This window comes from Elephantulus edwardii, unplaced genomic scaffold (assembly GCF_000299155.1).
Source record: "Elephantulus edwardii isolate Elephantulus edwardi_28Jun2011 unplaced genomic scaffold, EleEdw1.0 scaffold00072, whole genome shotgun sequence".
Classification (NCBI taxonomy): domain Eukaryota; kingdom Metazoa; phylum Chordata; class Mammalia; order Macroscelidea; family Macroscelididae; genus Elephantulus; species Elephantulus edwardii.
Window position 1 is genome coordinate 4,109,695 of NW_006399822.1, and position 20,842 is coordinate 4,130,536.

Consider the following 20,842-nt stretch of genomic DNA (forward strand, 5'->3'; position numbering starts at 1 on the left):
GTGGCTTCATCTCCAGGGTTCTTCTGGTTACATCTTGGCAGAGTTTCTTCACAGCAAGACCACAGTCTCTATACCCTCTCTCCACCACTCTTTCACAGTGTGGGAAGTGCTCTCTTACGTAACAGTCCCGCAGCTGTTGATGATTTGCAAGAACATGTGCCCACTCAAGGTAGTTGGAGTTGCTGCCCACCCCCCAAAGTGGGGGCTAATGCAATGGCTACAAAAATTAGTTTTCAAGAGTTCTGACATCCCAGGTATCAAATGAAAAAAACTAACCTGGTGGTGATGAGCTTGGATATCTGGGAGGATGGTGATACTATGTCAAGAGAGAACCTAGAAGATGATGTTTGGATATTCAACCCATATTGTGGCCTTGAGAGTCACACAACACATTTAGGTTGGAATGTCTTGCAGGAAGGCAGAAGTGCATAATTCACGTCCAGACAAGGAGGCATCCTAGAGAGCTGATATTTGAAGTCACTAAGCTTGGTAACATTGTTGAGGGTTGTATGAAACAGCAGAGGACAACTGAGGAGGAAACTTGAGTGATATCTCTAGTGGTAGCAGGAGTAGGAAGAGATACCATATTGATTATGAGTTAGAGAATAAGAGAGTAGCTACTAGGCTAAGGGGATCTAAGTATCTTAGATCTTGCAGGCTAAGAGGAGAGAATTTCAAGTAGCATTTATAAACTCCCAAATGCTTTAGCAAATTCAAGTGGGACTGAGAATAGCAGTATTTCCCCCCCCCCCTTTTTTAAAGTATTAATTTAATGGAAGTTTACAAATCATACCGGGTTTTTTCCAATCGATCGTCCATACATATTTTGTTCCATAACAATGATTACAATATATGCAATGTCTCACCATCCATTCATTCCTCTGTTCTTCGTATTTAATTCATTTTATACCCTCCCTGGTACCCATACTAGATGGATTCTCTCTGTCTTAAATCTTCTGCTAGCTTTTTTTATGTCTTATATATTAAGTGTCCTTTTGTGGCTGACTTATTTCACTCAGCATAATGTCTTCTAGAAAATTTTAAGTAACCCAGTTGTTTGGTTTCCCATGGCATTTAGAAGAGCAATTTCAGCAAAGCATTGAGGGCAGGAGGGAGTCCCGTTAGGAAGAATGAAGAAGTGAGTGTGATTAAGTGAAGAGGCTGGGTGAAGGGTCTTCTTTCAGTAAGTTTGCTGTGGAGAGAGACATCAGCAGGAAGATGACATTGTTCTCAGGAAGTCTTGTTTCTCATAAGGAGATGTGAACACACTTGAAGGCAAAGAGGATGACACAGAGAAGAGAAAACAATTGAAGATGTAAGATGAAGAAGGGGGATATGTGATGACTTAGTCTTTATCTAAAAGGAAAAGAAGAAATGTGGAGAGATCAAGGAAACTGAAAAAAAAATTATCTTTGGATGCTATTAACTTTTCCTCAAAGGAAAAGAAAAGGTCAGCTGTAGAAAACTATAGGAAGTAGGTAGCATTCATTGCTTAAAGTAAATGGAAAGGTATTGGAGTGGTGCTCAAGGTGATTGGCAATAAATTAATCATGAGTAATTATAGAGTAGAAATAAGGGCAGGAATCTGTAGAGAGGGACTTGGCGCAGTTCCACAACAGTGAATGCCTCATCAACCAACTCCTTGCCAAGTCTCTTCTAGCCTGTTTTCTTGATTTTTTTTTTTGGCCTCTGTATGGGGCTTAATATCTATACTATTTATACCTACTTAGTGTTCCCTTGTTAATTTAAATCCATTTTTGTGGATACTTAAGCCCTCAGATCCATCATCTAATTAGGGTTCTAAGGCTGGGGGAGCTATATACTTGATAAATCTCCTATTTTCATCCCCATTAATGAGATGGAACCAATGAGTTAGGCTCATGGATTTCAACTAGAATCCATTCTTTAGGTAGATATGAAATTTTTTTTTAAAAAAAATCTTATATGCAGCTATTCAATTGATCCAAACGCACCTCATTTATTAACCCTCAGTTCATATTTCTATATTTTGATCAAAAGTATGCTTTGTTGAATACTTCTTTGAAGAGTCTGCATACAAAGCATGGTTCCAAAATGTACTGTCTATAAAACTTCAGATAGGTCCGTAAAATTAAGGTACAGGAGCCTACAGTGGTAGAAGATGATTCCCATACATTGGATGACTCCACATTATACAATCAAGATCATGAGGAAGGTGCAGGAGTAAGACTCTTATACATGAGGTCACCAAGAGTCACACATAGTGTGACAGCCACAAACAACAAAATAAAAACATCAGGACATGCCTCTCAGGATTTTTTTTACAGTAGCAATTTGCAGGATGCTGTGATGTAGGGAAGCGATGATCTCTGTATTTAAAATACTAACAGAATTATATATGATGAATAGGTTTAAGCTGAGTTTATAGATTAAGATAGGTTATGAAAGAAATACTTGGCAGTTTACTTGCAAATATTATCAATGAGAACCTTATGAATCAACACAGACTGTCATCCCCACTGGCTAGCTTTGGGCACATCATAACAAAGGATCAATTTCTAGAGTAGGAAATCATCTTTGATAAAGAAGGTCAGTGAAGGCCTGGGAGACCTTCATTGAGATATTGTGGCACATTGTTGAATATCCACTTATTCAATCCTGGACTGAAGTATCCTTCAATCCTAGTGATTAATAACAAGGCAACATTCATTCTGCTGTACAAGGCTCACTAAGAGTTGGAAGTGAGTTGACAGCAACTAACAACACAATTAAGACATAATTTTTTTACCATTTTTATAAAGATTAAATGGTCCATCATAAACAATCCATTCTAAATGGTGCCTGACATAGTTTGAATGAAATAAATATTGGTCATGGTCAGTATTATTATGTCAGTATTAGTTCTATAGCATTTGAAAAGTCACTCAGAAAGCCAGGTATTGTGGTAAATGCTGTCTTTCTAGCAGTGAACAAGCCAGCAACAATCCTCACCTTTATAAAGCACCTCGTATTACCTTGATCTTATAAACCAATCTTATGTAGAATTTGTCAAACAAATCAGGGGCAAATTTTTTTTTTCATTTACTTTTTCTTTTAATACAGATTTTGGCCTTCTCCCCCCATTTTACTTTCTTCCTTTTCCTTTACTGCCCTTAAGAAAATGTTAGCCAACAGCCTGAAGGAAAGGAAATCACAAGAAATAAGACAAATAAGACAGATAGCCACACTCTCAGGGGCTAGGCTTTGCTAACAAGAGCCAAATTGAATAAGGGACTTAGAATAAAAATGCAGTCAAGCCTCAATTATCCGTGCTAACCAGGCTTTATGAGAATGGACAAAGCGGGGAGGCGGATAATGCGTCCTGATTAGCTCTCTGAACTGCCTCAGCAGAGGCAGGAAGAAAACATCAGCTACCTACCCAGGGGTATGGAATGAGGATCACGGACTTACTTGGACTGATACCTGGGTCACTTGGAGAAATTCCATAAAGAAATTCACATCTTTAAGGGAAAGATGTAAATAAATCCATGTCAACAGGAGCCCAGCTTGCCTGACGTGATAAAAGGGGTGAGAGACAGCGCATAGAGTCAAGGAAAGGAGAAGCCTCTCTTAGATGGGCCTCAGAATCCATTTTCTCCGGTGTGCAGAAGGATCCAGGAGCAGTGGGACACACCCTCCAGTAAGACCAGAGAGGAAAGGCACGGGACAGACTGAGTGCCATTGAAGGCTGTCTCAAGCAAGGTCTTCAGAACTGGCTTGGAAAACAGTCTCATGACCTTAGTCCACTGGCCTTGTGGAGTCCTTGAATATCTGTAACGACTCAGTTTCTAGGAAAGTACTTCCTTATTTATACGAAATCTCCAATAAGCTCACAACCATAGAGTTGATTCCAATGCATAACAAGTCTCCATTTGGTTTGTTGTTATCCCTCAGTGGGTTTTCAGAGGCAGAAAGTCACACGAGAGGAGACTGCCAATCCTTATCTCATGGAGCAGCTGGTGGATCTGAACCATGAGCCTTTGGTACAGCAACACAGCTCCTGTAAATCTTAATGAGAGACAGTTGCCTCATCGTGTTTCCTATACAACAGTTTGTGGGTTTTAACTGCAGCTATCTTACGTAGCAGCCCCACACACAACCTCTGCACCCCCAGCATTCCTACTCTCTGCTAAAGGCCTCTCACGTGGCCATGCTCTCCAGTCATTTGCCGAGAGCTTGGAAGCACCATTCTAGTTTGCATTTCAAATGCTTTCTACCTAAGCCTAAGTCCATTAATAAGTCCAACTCTGAAAATGCACATGGGAATCTTCCTCAATGGGCTGTTTGGAAGATTTATGTTTCTCTGCATGACCAAGAAAGAACAAGTGTTAGCAAAATCTGTCTTCTATTAAAAAGAAAAAGTAGCAGCTGTCTTATACTTTGATGATCACATACTTTCTCTCTCTCTCTCTCTCTCACACACACACACACACACACACACACACACATACACACACACACACACACATTTGCTCTTTGACTAATCCTACCTCTTGTCATATCAAGAAGCAACTCAGTGAATAAAAATGCCAGACTCAACTTCACACCCTTATGAAATGGACACATTTTATTATTATTACTTTATGTAGCAACTTTTAGGGTTATGGAGTCAAATTATAATGATATCAAGCAGGCCCTAGTCAGAGGCTAACACTTTTGTTTGTCTATGTAACCCCTTGAGATTCTACTTGCCTTCTAGGCTCTGTCTTAACAAAATGAGTTGAGGAGCAACAACTTTTGAGGAACTGTCATGCTGAAATTTGTCAAAGTCATACTCATGCTATGAGGGACCTCTACCTGCAGCCATCTAACCAAACAAGGTGGAATGGAAGAGTCAATTAGCTCAAACTATTATATTCTTTTTTGCCAAATCTCTAAATATTCAAACTTCTATTTAAAAGTTTTGGTGAAAATCATGTAATGTGATTGGCCTATGCACAAATAAAGAAAGACTGACCATCTAAAATCTCCCTCTTCCCCTTCCCCTTCCTCTTGTTTACTAACTTGTGGGTTTTAGACTAGCAGCCATGTGGCACAGTGGCAAAATGCTCAGATACCTACTGAGAGGTTGGTGGTTTGAACCCACCAGCTGCTCTATTGGAGAGAAAGCAGACAATCTGTTTATGTAAAGATGACATCCTTGGAAAACCTACAGAGAAGTTCTACTCTGTGTTAGAGGATGACGTTGCAAAAGTGGGGACTTGATAGCAGTGACTGCTTTTGGGTTAGACCAAAGAATCAAAATGAAAAGAACATGTAGTCTGTATTAAAGACCATGTTCTCTTATCACTGGAATTTAGTTTTGTTGGGTTTTTTTCTCCCCCTAAGATAAGGATCAAACTCTTCTAGAGTAAGCTTCAAGAGCTCCGTGACCCCAGTAAAAGCAGGCATGCAGACCAGCAGAGCTCATGCAGACCAAGCATGTCCCTGTCCCCGCTGCTGGAGCTCCAGGTAAAAGGAGTTCAAAGAGGCTGTCACTCTTCATCGACACATGCTTCTCTGGTAATTGGTTTATGTCGTTGTTGTTATTGTGTGTTATGGTGTTGGAGCCGCTTCACAGCTGACGCTCCAGCAGGTTTTCAGAGGCGAGGGCCCTTTTTTCTCCCATGGAGCAGCTGGTGGATTCGAGCTGCGTGCTCACAGAATCTTAGCGAACACTGGTAGAAACCTATCCTTGATTCTATGACATCTTATGACCTAAACAGCACTAAGCAGCTGTTGGATGCTAGCTGTGGATGGAATCTGGGACCTGGACTGCCACGTGACCAGCTCGGTGACCTCAGACCTGTCTCTTGACCTCTCCATGTCCCAGTATACCTTAACTTAGCAAATGGAAACAGTACCACCTGCTTCACAGTACCTTTGTGAGGATTAAATAAATGCATGTGGAAAGAAAGTGTTAAATGGTAGTATTTCCATAGAAATGTAAAGTATTGGAACCATGTTTTATCTATAATCTGGGAATATGAGGATGAGTCAGGTATAAAGGAATGAGTAACTTAGAAGAGCTTTACTTTGAGAAGTATGTGCTGTTCCACAAGTTTCTATTTCCAAAAGCTTTATCCAGGAGAAGTCTTTTCTAAAACTTCCGTGGCAGCATAGACCTTGTACCCTTACTTAGAATTTCTCTGGAGTTTAGCACAATTCCAGAACTGCGTTTCTAACCACCTTTTAATTTTCCTGTGTCATTTAACAGTCCACTGGAGATGTGAAGAGCATTCGTGCTGCAGTAAATGTCAGGATTGCCATGATAGCAGTCACCACGCAGTGAGCAGAGCCAGGCTCGTCTCTGAGGTTGCCCACCAAGTGTCAAACGATGGCACTGGTGATGTCTTAACCTTTCTAAGCCTTTGGATGCAAAATATGGGAATAGTGCTCCCAGTGCAACAGGCTGGCATTATGGGTCTCCTGGGGGAGGGATGCCTTGTTGAAAAATCTACTTGAGAGTAGTGAGTTTTGGTTTGGTTCACACGACACATTGAAGTTTGGAGTTAGTATGCTACAAAAGAAAGCTAAAAAAATTGTTCATGAATAATATTTCCACTGATCAATCATTATAGTGGTCTAGGATAGGTTGAGTTGAATAAAATGCATTATTAAAATTAATTTCTTCTTTGACCTTTTTAAATAGCTAACTAGAAAACTTCTACAAAAAGAAAATGATAAATTAATTTTAATAATATATTTTACATAACTCAACATATTGAAGCTATTATGGGGAGCTCGGAAGCCATAATCTTCAGCAAACTTCTATTAACCCAAGGACTGGGTGCCTCTTGTGGTTTGACTCGACGAGCAGCACCCCAGGATAAAGATGCAGGACTCTTAATTGTGATTTAGAGCCTCAGAAACTCGATAGAGGTTGCTCTAAGTCAGAACTTATTTGATGGCTGCAAATGTTTACTGACAAATCTAAAATACAGAAAACTTATTTTCACTGTCTACTTATTCGACCATGTTAGTCCATACTGTGAAATCTCGAGTTTTTTAAGCTTAAAAGCAGCCTCGGGTATCCAGGGGAGAAAGAGCAGCCAGTCTACTCCTATTCATATTCACATTCTCAGACGCTCCACGGAAGGTCCCTGGAAGTGAAAAGCCATTTTTTCTCCCACGGGTTGTTATCTGAACTTCCAATTTGATTAGTTACTTTCCCCCTCGAAGCATTTAATGAAAATTAATCTTTATGATATACTTTTCTTAGATTCTGAACCACAAACCAATCTGTTATCTCCTTAAATCAATGAACGGAAGACAGATTCTTTGTCTATATTTAAAGAGTATCCTGGAGCGAGGAATCATAAACATAACATTTTAAGGATGTGTCAAGACATCACAGCCTAATATTCTATTTCAAACCCAAGTCTTGAATCTGCACCATAATTTCCAAGCTCTATATTTCCTCCAATTTTGTTGACAGTTAAATGAACACTAATTTTCCTTAATAGCTGGAAAGGCTTTAGACTTTCAGCACGTGGTCCCATACAGGTCTGTGAAGCGGCACGCTTGTTAAATCAGGGTATATTAAGCATCTACCTCTTTACTCGCCATTTCTTTATGGTCACAGTTAATGCACAGATTGGTCCTCCACTCAAATGGTTGTAAAGCTGGTTGGTTTTTTTCCCCACCAGGTAGGCAAGATCGATGACATTGAACAGCTTAACAGACTCCACACCACTTCCAGTCGATCACCTAAGTTCCTGAGACTAGGGAAGTCATTTCATTAGAAGCTGGCTGTCCTCATCCTTAGGGCTACATGAGACATATCAAACCATCTCGATACGCTAACGAAATCAAGCCACCTGTGTGCCTGGTCTTCTGGTGGCTTGCAACGGGTGTGCAGACATACTTGTGTCTTGAATAGGGAATCTGGAAGGCGGCTAGGTAGGAAGAATGGACAGAGGTACAGACCTTCGGCAGGCTCTGCAATGGAGAATCAATCCTCTGGATTTAGAAGCTCTTTGTCATCTGGAGACTGGGTTACGGAAGATTTTTGTTTTATTTCAACTATGCCATCCTGGCATCCATGCCAGTTATCATGTGACTGAGGAGACCTGGGTTTGATTCTCTGCGAATGACCCTTATGTGCAGCTCCGGCTAATCACATGCAGGCTGATGTGCTCCTAGCGTGCTGAACAGGGTTTAGCAGAACTAAGGTACATCAGTCAGTGAAAATGCTGTGGATGACAGCTGTCCGGTAAGCAAACAACTGTGGAATGAGGCATAACCAAAGGACATTTAATCTGGTTTTTATATGAGTCACGATGCGTTGGGCCCAGGCAATGGTAGCCAGTAAGCACTGTTTTCTTTCTCCTGCTTGAAGTTTCGTTTGTGGAACTTAGCAAACCAAGTGCTGAAATTCTGCAAAGCAGTAGATATAAAAGCTGTAACGCCACCAGGTTTCCAGACACATCCTGCAAAAGCTCACCGCCATTCACTCTTGTTGACAGCAACATTCCATTGGGTTCCCCAGGCTGTAATCCGAATGGATGGAAACTGCCTATCTTTCTCCCAAGGAGCAGCTGGGAGAAATGATTTGCCAGAGATGCCTGGCGTGTGTGTGCGTGTGTGTGTGTGTGTGTGTGTGTGTGTGTGTGTGTGTTCCAATGTGACAGCTATGAGTTTGAGTTTTTTGGAAATGTAGAGTCCCAAGAAATGAGAACATGATGGCTTACATTCACCTGTAATTGTCAGTTCTTACAGGCGGCTCCTGTGCTGGAGTGCCCACATGCTGTGCATGGGCGATGTATCAGGGCATCTCAATCTGTCTGGTTCATCGACCTGCTCCCAACCATAGGGAGCGCTACAGTCCCTGGGGAGGTGCATTACTACCCAAAGGTCACATCTCTCTGGCAGTTCAAATCCACCAGCAGTACAATGGGGAAAAGATGGGTAAATGTCTACATGACAAACAGCCTTGGACACCCCGTGGAGACTCAGTGTGAACTGGATTCAACTTGGAGTGAGGGAGGGAGGGAGTGAGTTAGTGAGTAAGTCTGACCACAAGCTGATGAGAGACCCCTGGCGTTTTAACAGCCTTCACTGTGAGGGCACTGTTTAAGTGTTATGCACGCATTAGCTCATTCAACCTCACAATTTTCCCATGATGCAGATGTTTCTATCATTTCCTTTCACAATAAGAGGACTGAAGCAGGGCTGGTAAGTGCTGCTGTGTGAGCAAAGTGAAAGCAGCCTGGCACCAGAACAGGGTTCTTAGCCCCCCCTTTGGAAGCCAAGCCTCTAAGTTCAGGGGCTTGGAACTGAGCTGGAAGCACATAAGTGCAATAGTTAGTTAATATTTTGAGCAGTGATGGGGGAAAAGCATGGTGGACAGCAATCATCTTCAAGGAGTAGTGGCGATCCAACAGAAAGATGATCTTGAAGGTTCCCAAAGTATTCCAGGTGCAGACCAGGTCAGCTGGGACCAACTGTGGGTCACTTGTGGAAGGAATGAGGGGATCATCTTAGACAGAAGCAGCAGCCAGTGGGAAGGGTGGAGAGGAACCCAAGAGACGAAGTAATTCAGTAGGGAGGGGGTCAAAGTTCATGGCAGGGAGTGAGGCATGATCTTTTATTCCATTCATCCATTTACTCCAAAGACACTAAGCATTGACCATGACCTGAGTGCTGTCTTGGGCTTGAGCGAAGAGCAGTGAAGGAACAAGGAGTGCAATGCTCACTGAGATGGCCTGAGGCAGTAGGGACCTGACAGTCATGAAGACGGCGTGGGAGAGGGCCATGCTTTGTTCAGTTAGACCCAAGGCTGCCACGAGTTGGAGCAAGGTTGATAATAACTACCTACCACAGCCCCTGAGTCACCATAACTCTCCATGGGAAAGTGGGCCATGACTCCATATTCTGCGTGGTTCCCAGGGACCCAGCTTCAAGGGCAACAGGAATCTAAGTTCTGCATTGCTGCCAGCATGGGCTCCCCTATTTAAGGTGATGCTAGCCGGTACAATCGCTCTACTTTCCAAAACTTGGAGTCGGCATACATTTCTGCAAGTCCCCTGATGCTCTTCCTTCTCAGCCCACCTCCACCACACTTTAATTGCTGTCAGAATTCTTCTCCATAATAAATGGTTATGAAAGCGACACCTTCTTAACTTGGAAAGAACAAAATAAATGGTGCTCTTTTGGCTAGAAAATGAGCTTGATTAGTCCTATTTACACAGCAGGTAAAGATATTTCTGGGTAAGTAATGAAATGCAGAGCTTTCCATGCAAACCTTGGAAACCCTGCAGACAAGGTTACAAAGAAGTCTGCTCCCTCTCATTGCTGGCAGGTGACAGCTGAGAAGGGGACAAGTCAAGTTCTGTCCCAGAACATTTGTGTGAGTCAAACTCATCATTAACTTCCTCAGGACTGGAAACCGTTCCGTGCCTGTGTGTTAACCTCTCGACCCTCCCTAGAAACTCCTCTATGCTTGACAAAAGACTGGAATTCAACGGTCCTCTGCAGCCTCAGATCTCAGGTATTCCTGCACAGCCCAGGCAGGTGCCAGATTCCGGGTGGCCCATTAAACATGCAGAAATAACTTGGGAGTCTGCAATTAAACCCTTAACAATGGGTTTTCATAGACTGGGAAATAGGTTTTCCAGATGAAATGGGTCACAGGTAGCAGGTTAAAAATGAGACATATCCTTTTATTAAAGAGCTCATCTCTGGGTCTCTCAGGTAACCCTCGCCTTGCCAGGTTATATTTACCTCAGCGACGCCTTCCTTTCAGCATCAGTTGTCTGAACTGAGCACCCATGAAATCTCTCCTGTTTGGGTTACCTGTGTGCCCCTGGGCCTCTCAGACCACATCTTCTCTTTCTTTTCTTCAGCTCCCCTGCTGCCTTCCTATCCCAAATTCTGATTCTGCCTCCTATGTGAATAAGTGTGCTAATTCAACCATTATCTCTCCAATTCTTATCCTTCTTCTGAACCCAAACCCATCACTGTTAAGGCTGTTCACACTCATGACAACTCTCCTTTGAACTTCTGAGACTGTAAATCTTAATGGAAGGAAACTATCTCAGCTTCCTCCCACTCAGTGTCTACTAGTTAACGTTGAACTTCTAGGTCACCTGGTTGGCAGCATAGCCTACTATGTCCCCACCTGCTACCTATTCCCTACTCTAGAGGTTCCAACTTTGGCGTCTGATGCAGTGCCCAATAATAGTACCAACAGGAGTGCTCTATGGTGTAGACTCTATTCTTATCCCCATTCAGTAGATGAAGGAAACTGAAGTCGGTAGAGTTGAATGACTTTCCTAAGACAATTAGAAAATGGTGAGTGCTAAGTATTTAATTGTATCTCCAAAAACGTTCGTGTCAACTTGTCTTGGCCTCTGTTTTCAATATTAAGTAATTAGTGATCTGATGCAGTGATCTTGTATGCTGTAAATCCTCACATCTATAATGTTAATGAGGAGTGCTAATGAGTCAGGACACCATTTACAAGATCAGGTTGTTTTACAAGCCTTTGTCTCTTGAAATATGAAAGACACAAAATAGAAGAGCAGGAGAAGAAGGGACCTCTAATCACCAAGAAGGAGGAGCTGGGATTTCAGTGTGTCCTTTATATCTGGGGGCCCTGTGCTGAGAAACTCCTAGCTCCAGAGGAAAATTAATGACAAGAACCTTCTCCAACATCTGACAGACAAAGAGAAAGCCTGCTCCTGGAGCTGTTGTGTTGAACGTGGAATTATAGCCTCGTAAACTATGAGAAAGTAAATGGATGACTGCTCAGATATTCTGGGCTATTTCTGCTAAAGCAGCACTAGACAACTAAAACACAGGATGTAATCAGAATTCAAGTACATCCAGCTCCAAGTGAAGCTCTCAGCACTACTCTTCTCGCCTGAAATCTTTGTTCTGGATGTAGGCGCATATCTCCACTATCTCCTAGGCATCTCTGTTATGATGTTCTCAGGAGTCAACACACTCAAGCTAATTAGGAGGCTTTCCCCAACTGCTCCTTTCCCAAATAGCTCAATTCATCTCCTTCTTAGGCGAGTGTCATTTTCCTTCTTTAAGAGGTACCACAAATGATCAGACATGACTCTTGGGCTTTTTACTGAAAGTTTTCTCTTTCTCTTGAGATTCTCCTCCCTCCTTCTTATGTCTGTGTCAAGCTACCCCTGGGCGCTTCGATTCACTGAGTCACTCAAGTGGAAGAAAGACAAGGAAGATGTGGAGAGAAAGATGAGAATTCAAACTTAATTTTTGCCTATTTCAAGTTAGAGGAGCTTAGCTGAATCCCTACACATGAAGGAGGTAGGCAATATCAGCAACCATGCAGGGAGGGGGTGAACATTAGAATCAATGAAACACAAACTTAGAAAACTAAGATTCCAGGAAAGTAAGTTCTCAAGAAATGATAATCACCATTATTAGTACTATGATTGTCTCCATTCTCTCCTCATTTCAGTCAAAATCACTGAGTGAGTTCTCCAAATATTCCTTCCACCATGCCACTTCTCTGCTCAGGACCTGCAGACATTGTGCTGCTGTAGCATCAGATAAGTGCTGAGTATTATAGTTATATGTGATCTCGTTACAGCTCCATGAAGACCTGGGAGACAGCAATGCCACTCTTATTTTACAGATGACAAAATCCAAACTAACTGGAAGCTTTGAGACATAAAAGCAATTTCTACAAGGTCACACTACTAGAAAGGAATGCATTTCACAGAAGACCAATATTGCACTCATTGGCCAGCTTGAACTAGCAACAGGAACCCATTCTACAACATCAATCCCAGCCCTCAGAGAAAGAAGAGGCATCAAGGGGGATAGTTAGATGCACGAGCTCAAGTCTGAGCTCTAAGCGGATTCTTTGCCACTGTGTCACTCAGTTACCTTGTGTAATCCATCAGTAAAACAGGGATGGCAGGAGCTTCCTTCCTCATGGAGCTTCTAGGAAAACCAGTTTATGCTGGTAGCTCATTGAAAATATTGTCTGGTATGCATGAAACACCATGTATATCGCGGGTAACACAGTCACAGTAAGTCCCACACCTACTGCAAGTACCACATACACAGGGAGCATCCTACTCCAGAGGGTACTGTCACGCTTAAGACTCACACAAACGCTAGCTGTTACCAAGAGCAGCACCTCATGGCCTGCCTCTTCAGAAAGCACAGAACATCAATCACTTCTGTCTCATGAAGTGGTCCTTTAGTGATTTTTCACGTTCATTTTCCCTCCTCAAGCTGGCTCATCTGCATACTGATGCTCTTCTCTCTGGGCTGTTCTGTGTGACTGCACACAGTAGGACCTCAAATTACCAGCCTACTCTTTAGTATTGCCAGTGCTCTTTTGTAAGGGATTCTTTTGCCGTCTATTTTGTTTTCCTTTCTTTTGTCCTTTTTTGGGTCATGGGTTTATAGACAGATGTGGGCAGCCTCATGAGGTCTGGTTTAAGCCTCAAGAAATGACTGGACACAGAGAAGAAAGTCCTGTTCTTATGGAGCCTGGTAAATGAAATGATAGAAAAGCCTCAGCTGGCTTTAGCAGACGCACATGCCCCAGCTGACCTTCATGGAACAGTGAGTGGCAAATGACAGCCAGCCAAGACTCAGAGGATCTTTGACTCTGGAAGGAAGACATCTCCCTGGGAGTCAGAGAACAAAACTTTGCAACTGATACTCTCTTTATAAACCATCCTGCCCTGAACACTGCCCAGGATTCCTCGTGCTTTGTCGACACAATGACATCATCATGACCCAGAAGTCATGATGAGCAAAGTCCACCTAAGTTTGTCCAGTCTCACACACCAACCCCTTTACAGGAATTCTCGCACTGTTTCCTTGTCCCTAAGAGGTTCTCTGTTTTTTAATGTGTTCCCAAATAGAACACATCCAAAATGTTGTGTTGATTTTAATCTGCCAAGTCTTTTATATCTCAGGTTGGTTGGATGCTGGGGAAATGAGCTAACCACAGCTCAGTGACTATGTAAGAGAAAAGCTTGCTTTTGTGGTGCCAACACATCTCCACAATTGGCGTGGAAACAACAGCACAACAATGTCCTGCTTTCTTTGAAAACATCAGTGACATGCTGTGGAGTCTTCTTAGCCTGCCATCCACCTTTGTTTCAGGAATCTTCAGTAATGTAGGGGAACAGCAGTGTTCGTCCTGTCCAGGAATAGACAAGAGACTGTACACCTAGCAACACTGATAAGCAACTGGTGACAGTCACTTCTAAAACCATGATGCTGTGCGAACTAATCAGATCAAACCAAGGTTCACTGGCAAAGAGTCAGGTGGTTGGGTCAGCCATGGTGGCAGAGCAGGGCACACACTGGGCATCTGTTTACTGTGATTGACTCTCTAACCCCTTTAGTCTTCAGACTAAGAACTTTGCTTATTCTCTCGAGGTCACCCAGTCTTCACTGGCAGGAAAGCAGCACCAGCCTTGCCAGGTGTATGATCTGCGTAGCTCATTTCACCATTCATGCTTCGCCAAGGAACAAAATCAGCAGACAAAAAAAGGTGATGGGGAGTGTGCAGAGGGAGAAAAAGAGAATCAGAGGTTTGGGAAAAGTGGAGCGGACCCAATGAGGAGGTGGCTAGGGGCACACCATGACTGCGGCCATGTGGATGCCACGGTCTTGCTGGGCCTTCCTTCCCTTTACTCAAGCAATCATACTGCCTTTGAACATATGGTGAATGGAGAGGTGAGACAGGTGCACTAGAAAATGCTCTTTGCTCTCAGTCCCTATGTCTTAGAAGGGACTAACAGTCCCTGCTCCTAACTGTATGAAAAGGCACAATTGACTTAGCCAGAGTATAATAGTCCACTGGATAGTGTTTGGTTCAAGGATGAGCCCACGACTGGATGAGAACCAGTATGATTCAAAGTCAAGCTTTTGTCAACACTACTTGATCAAAATGCTTCAGACATGGAGATGGAAGTGGAGCTTTTGCACTGGGATAGGAGGAGTTGACGGTGTCTACCTGAGTGTGAACCCAAACACAAGGAAAATGGAACCATAAGATAGAGACAAGTAGAGAATGAAGCCATCCTTCGTACACCAGCACAATCATTCCCGGAGGCAGATCACCCTTGGAATAGCTGAGAAGCACAAGGCAATCAAGTCAAACATCCCCTATTCCACATTTTATGAGCTGAGTGTCTGTAACGCTCAGGATAACAGAACACTTGAAACAACAGAAGGACCCTGGCCAACATCAAGCCAATGATCCTCAGTTTGTTTTCCTTTTTCCTCATTGATCTGTTTTTAAAATGCTAATTTGAGTGAAGGTTTACAAAACAAACTGACTTTTCACTCAACCATTCATACACTTTTTAAATAAAATTAATTGCAGTATCTCTAATGTAATAAATGACCCATTTCTCACACACCACGGACAGACCCTGGACCCCCTTGGACCTAGCTTGGCCCGAGCAGCTGCATTACCTGTAAGGAGCCCTGGATGTCTCTGCCCCCGATGATCACCAGTTCTGCCATGTCTTCTGCATGGGGTGTCCGTGCATGAACGAACAGGGTCCTGCCCACTGCAGTTACATTCCTCAGGGCCACCAAGCCCCCATCACTGTTCACCTTGAAGTATGGGCTGGAGACTTCATAGCGCACCTTGTTATTTCCTTTACAGTCACTGAAGGTCACTGGAAAGGAACAGAACAGAAAGAGCATGAGTAGGTTGGGCAGACCAGGAGGCACCATCCACTCAGTTTCACAAATACCTTACCCTCCAGCAACCCTCTTCTCCTTGTTCATGCTGAAGGCTCAGTGAAGACATCCCTTTGACCACTTCCTTCCCCAGTCACTGGCCTGGGTGAGTCACTGCAGGGGAACCAGGGAATGTCTCAAAGCATCATGGACCTTTAAGTTAGGTCTCCAAGATGCCGTTGTTGTTGTTGATTATCGCTGAGTCGATCATGACTCATAGCGACCCTATGAACAAAAGACCTGAAGCCTTTCTATAACTATTACTTCTCAAAGTTCATAGAGTTTCCAGAGGCACATTGTTTAGGAAGTGGATGACACTCCTGCAAATCAGAAAGTCCATAAATCATGTAGAACATTCTAGGCCGAGTCAACTATAAGTATCAAGGCATGAAAATGTGGTTAAAGAAATAATGAGGTCAGGAAAGAAACTAAGTTGGCGTGCTGGACCAGAGGCATCATCTGAGGAAAGACTGGGAATGAAGCTGAGATGTTCTGAGGAGACACTTTGGGGAAAAATACTCCCTTATGGCGGGACCCATATTTTTAGTGCTGTTGCCCTGGAGAAGGGCAAGCTCAGGTTTCTGTCTGGCCCCAGGGTAATTCAGTACATTGCAAGGCTAATTCAGTGCATTGCAATAACTGAGGAACATTAGAATCAGACAAGGAGCTCTGGAAAAATTCAGAAGAGCAAGCCCAAATCCAGAGATTAAAAACGTCAGTGGATCTGGATTCTAGAAAAGACACCCTGGTGGCGTGGCAGTTAAGCATTCAGCTGTGAGCCAAAATGGCCCAAATTCCAGCCCAGCGGCTGCTCTTGGAGTGGAAGCAGTGCCAATCGGCTGCTGTATCGACTCGGCCTTGGAAATCCCGACTTGGAACTGGCTCAATGGCAAAGGGCTCGATTTTTCTTTGATTTATAAAAAGATTTTCGAGAAGGGCAAGAGGAGATGTCGAGAAAACCAGTGACTCTGTGTTAGTTTTGTCCACAGGATGTCTGGCTTGGATTACAATAGAGGCACTGGCGGTGCAGGGAGAGGACACGTTTGAGCAAAGGTTCACACTGAATAGTTCAACCACATGCATGTGGGAGGAATAAGGACCAGGAGCCCTGGTGGAACAATCACATGGACCGTGGGGCGTTGCGCCAGCAGTGACACGACAGCTGGGCAGGCTGCCCTTTGCCTCTGAGCCTCCTGACCTGGATTTGCTCTTCTACTTCTCAGGGCGCCTAGTCCACTGTGTGTGCATATGCGTTTGTCTGCCTGCCTTCAAGGGTCCTTCACATGCTATGGAACAGGCCAGCTTTCACCTCCTTAGCTCTCTGCTGAAGAAGTTTGCTGGTTTGTTTAGCAAACTTCTCACTGAAGCGTGACACAGGTACAGGAAAGTGCACTAGCAAATATGCACAAGTCTGTGACTTCACAAAACAATCACAAGCTTGTACCCAGCATTCCAGAAACTCAGCATCCAAGAAGCAATATATTACCAAGATCCCTCCGGGCCCTTGACATCCTTCCCCAAAAAACACTCTCCCCCACCCCAGAAATGACCACCATCCTGATTTCTAACAACATAGTTTTATCTGCATCTGAACATCATACAGGTGGGCGCCTTTTGTGTCTGGCTGCTTCTGTCCACATTCTGTTTTGAGGTTCATGCACACTCCTGTAAGAAACCTTAGTCTACCTGTCGCAGTTTCCTCTTACATGACTGCCCTTGATTACGTGTCCATTCCACTGTCCACAGTCTCCTGGGCAATTTGCCCTCTTTAATCCTGCAGTTTGGCTGCGAGGGACATCTTCGTATGTGTATCTTTTGGTGGGCATCTACTTGTTCTTATTTCCATATCTACATCAATCCCAGTAGAGAACGAAAATCTTGTAAGTATCTGATGAGTGAAGTATGTTTTTCTCACAGAGGAGATGATGTTGACAGTGATAACGATCACATAAGCTGATAATAATCATAATAAAAATAAAAGCAAATGCTGACAAAATGCTTTGCACATGTGAGCCGGCATCATATAGTATTATATTTAATCTTCACAATGATCGTCTGGAGGGGATATTATTTTGATCTTCTTCCCTACATTTTATAGATAAGGTCATTGAGACTCATAAAGAGCAACGAGGATACTTATGCCTGGGGACACACACCACACACACACACATAAGGTGCTGGAGAGATCATGTATCTGTTCATGAATTATACAGACGTACCTCACTCCATCGTGCTTCACACAGATACTATGGGAGTCTCTTTGCTTGCTTTGTTTTATTTTTACAAAATCAAGATTCCATCAACTGTTTATTGAGCAAGAAAATGGAGCCCATTTCCCCAACAACACACACCCATTCTGGGTCCCGTTTTGGTCATCCTCACAGTATTTTGTATTTTTCCAACATGCTATGGCATACATTAAATAGATGGTGTTAGCATGTAAACATCACTTTTACATGTATCACAGAAAACGTGTGTGACTCTTTACCGTTATGTTATTTTTGCAGCTTTTTACAACAAGAGCCACAACCTCTGAAGGGCTCCTGTAACTGCAATATACAGAAACACCACCCTGATGGTTTTTTTGTTCTCTCCCCACCAAGAACCCATTTTCACCGCATTGGGAGAAATCTCACTCACTGAGAATGCACCATCCATGGGTGTCAACCTCCCCAGAAAGGTGGACAGAATTGTCCAAGATCACAAAGAGACAAGAGGGACAGAAACATCTGTGACCTCCCTGCCACGAGCTCTAGGGCATGTCCACTTCCCAGGAATGGCTGGCCCAGAGGAGAGACAGCAGTTGTCACTTCCTGATGCCTTTCATAAATCCGTCAGGGGCCACTAGAGATGCCAGGTCAGAGCGTACACACAGACCCAACACATTGAAGGCATCCCGCATATGCTAGGGCTCTCTGTCCCCTTGACTGAATCAAACCACTAGGGATTGCATCATTGGGTGCATATTTAAGAAACCACTTACCAACTCTGAGGCTCATTTTTTTTAAAATTGTGATTTGAACAAAACTTATGGGGTTTCATTCATTCATTGTTGCAAATCAAAGCTCATTCTTAAGATAATTTTTATTTAACATCAGGCTAATCAGGGCGCAAGAAAACAGCAGCAGTCATGAAGCTGAATGCTGGGTAAACCTACTGCACACGTCCTTTTTTAAGGTGTTTAAAAAGCAAAGATGTCATTCTGAGTACTACAGTGCATCTGACTCAAGCCGCATTTCCACTGCCTCAGGCACATGTGAAAGCTCTCCAATAAGTAAGGAAGACAGAGGGGAACGGATTCCTTTGGATCACGGTACCCGTGAGGAACCCTGACTATGCTGTGGACTGCCACAACAGTGAACAAATCTATCCCGGGAGAAGTGCCACCAGAATCCTCCTCAGAAGGGAGAGCGATGAAGCTGTCCAGGTATTTGGAAATGTTCTCAGAAAGGAGAGAGACAACATCATGAGGGGGTCAGTGACGAGGAAGGAGAGCCTCTATGAGATAGATTGACACACAGGCTTAAATCCAGCAGGGATGGAGCAGTGCTGGGAAGGTTTTGGACCCTACTGGACTGGGGTTAGCTGGAGTCAGAACCGTCTGTATGAAACCTAACAGCAACATCTATTTGAAATCTGGGGGAATATTCTCGCTCCACTTGTGGCCACAGAGGTTGAATTAACTCATAGCTGACCCTCCCCTGGGTTTCCGCGGCTGTGAATCGCACAGGAGGGTAATGCTCATCTTTCTCTGAAATAAGGCCAAGCGTGTCCCTTCCCTTTCCCAAAATCCTGATGGAATTGGGCTGGAGTCTGGGCAGAAAGTTCCTTGAAAGCTCCCCAGATGAACTTGCTGCCACCAGAGCCAAGAACCAAGACCTTGGATAACACACTGCTTGTCAAGATGCCATGTCCCCTCCCTGTACTTCCTGGTCATTCCAGACAGAGAGAGGAGGGCTGGGACTCAGTATGCCAAGAACAGTATGCCTGTGTCCCAAGGGGAAGGGCCCCGGTAATGGTAAACTTCAATACCTTCCCCGCACAGCTAACATTTAGGGCATCAGAGACTCTGGGGAAACTGCCTAGCCCCTTTCTTCCTTGTGTTTTCATCTGTAAAACGGGGGCACCTATCAGAACGTGCCTTACAGGAACTACAATCCTTGTTATGAGGACTAAAGAAGATAATGTTCACCTAATACAAAAACCGCTCAGAGCAGGCCGCAGAGTGCCACATAAGGGAATTATAGTAAGTTCATTCTCCTGGGGCCCTGGCACTAAGAGAGCTACCCTTCCCTCCAAGGTAGGCCTCTTCCAGCTGGCATTCCCACTGCCTGCTGGGTCCTTCCAGGCCTTTCTAAACAGGTACTTCTACGTCTGCCTGCCAGGTCACGTGCCGTTGCCATGGAGATGGTCAGTGGTTACTATAGGCACGTCTACTCAGATTTAGAGGAGAAGGCCGGCGGTTCAGACCGGGCCTTCACACTGCTGAATCCTGTCCACTCTCTGGCAAAGCCCCACCAGCTAACCCGAAAGCTTCCAAAGGGAAGGTGGCATCGAAGACTGGCAAGGCAGTGCCTGAACCATGCTAGATGCCAGGAAGTTGTTGATGTTGATCGCCGCTGAGTCGAGCATGACTTATAGAGACCCTATGAACAAAACACTTGAAGCCTTTCTGTAACTATTGTCGTTTCTAAAGTTCATAGAGTTTTCAGAGGTATGTCATTTAGGAAGTGGATGCCGCTCCTGCTTCCGAAAAGAAATGGGTTAGCATGTTCTACATACATAATACTAGAAAAACAACCAGGACAGCCTGTGAAAGCCAGGTCCTGTGTGGTAGTCGATTATACGCAAAGACGGCGTGTTCAGATAACTTCATACAAATCTCAGGCACGATTTTTCTAAATTAAAGAGCGCTCTGCTGAGAGTGAGAGGTGTGACTGTCAGGGAAATGCATGGTGTCAGTGAGAAGAAAAGGAGTTCCGTGAGACTGCACGACTGCTCTAGGGCCACACACAGAATGTGTACAGAGAAGATGGTCAGTCCGGGCTGCCTGGTTCTAGGACCAGAGAAGATGGTCAGTCCGGGCTGCCTGGTTCTAGGACCCGAGCCCCGCCCTGCCACCAGGGTGGCCCAGGAGCTCGTC

At 43.9% G+C, this 20,842-nt stretch overlaps 1 protein-coding gene across 1 annotated transcript in view; it reads right to left on the bottom strand.

Annotated features, from left to right (window-relative positions):
* CDH13 (cadherin 13) overlaps positions 1–20,842 on the bottom strand; it is a 1,061,540-nt gene that overhangs the window by 626,806 nt on the left and 413,892 nt on the right. Inside the window, exon 3 of the mRNA XM_006888881.1 lies at positions 15,427–15,635. Within this exon, the coding sequence (XP_006888943.1) occupies positions 15,427–15,635 (209 nt within the window). The remainder of the gene's footprint in view (positions 1–15,426; positions 15,636–20,842) is intronic.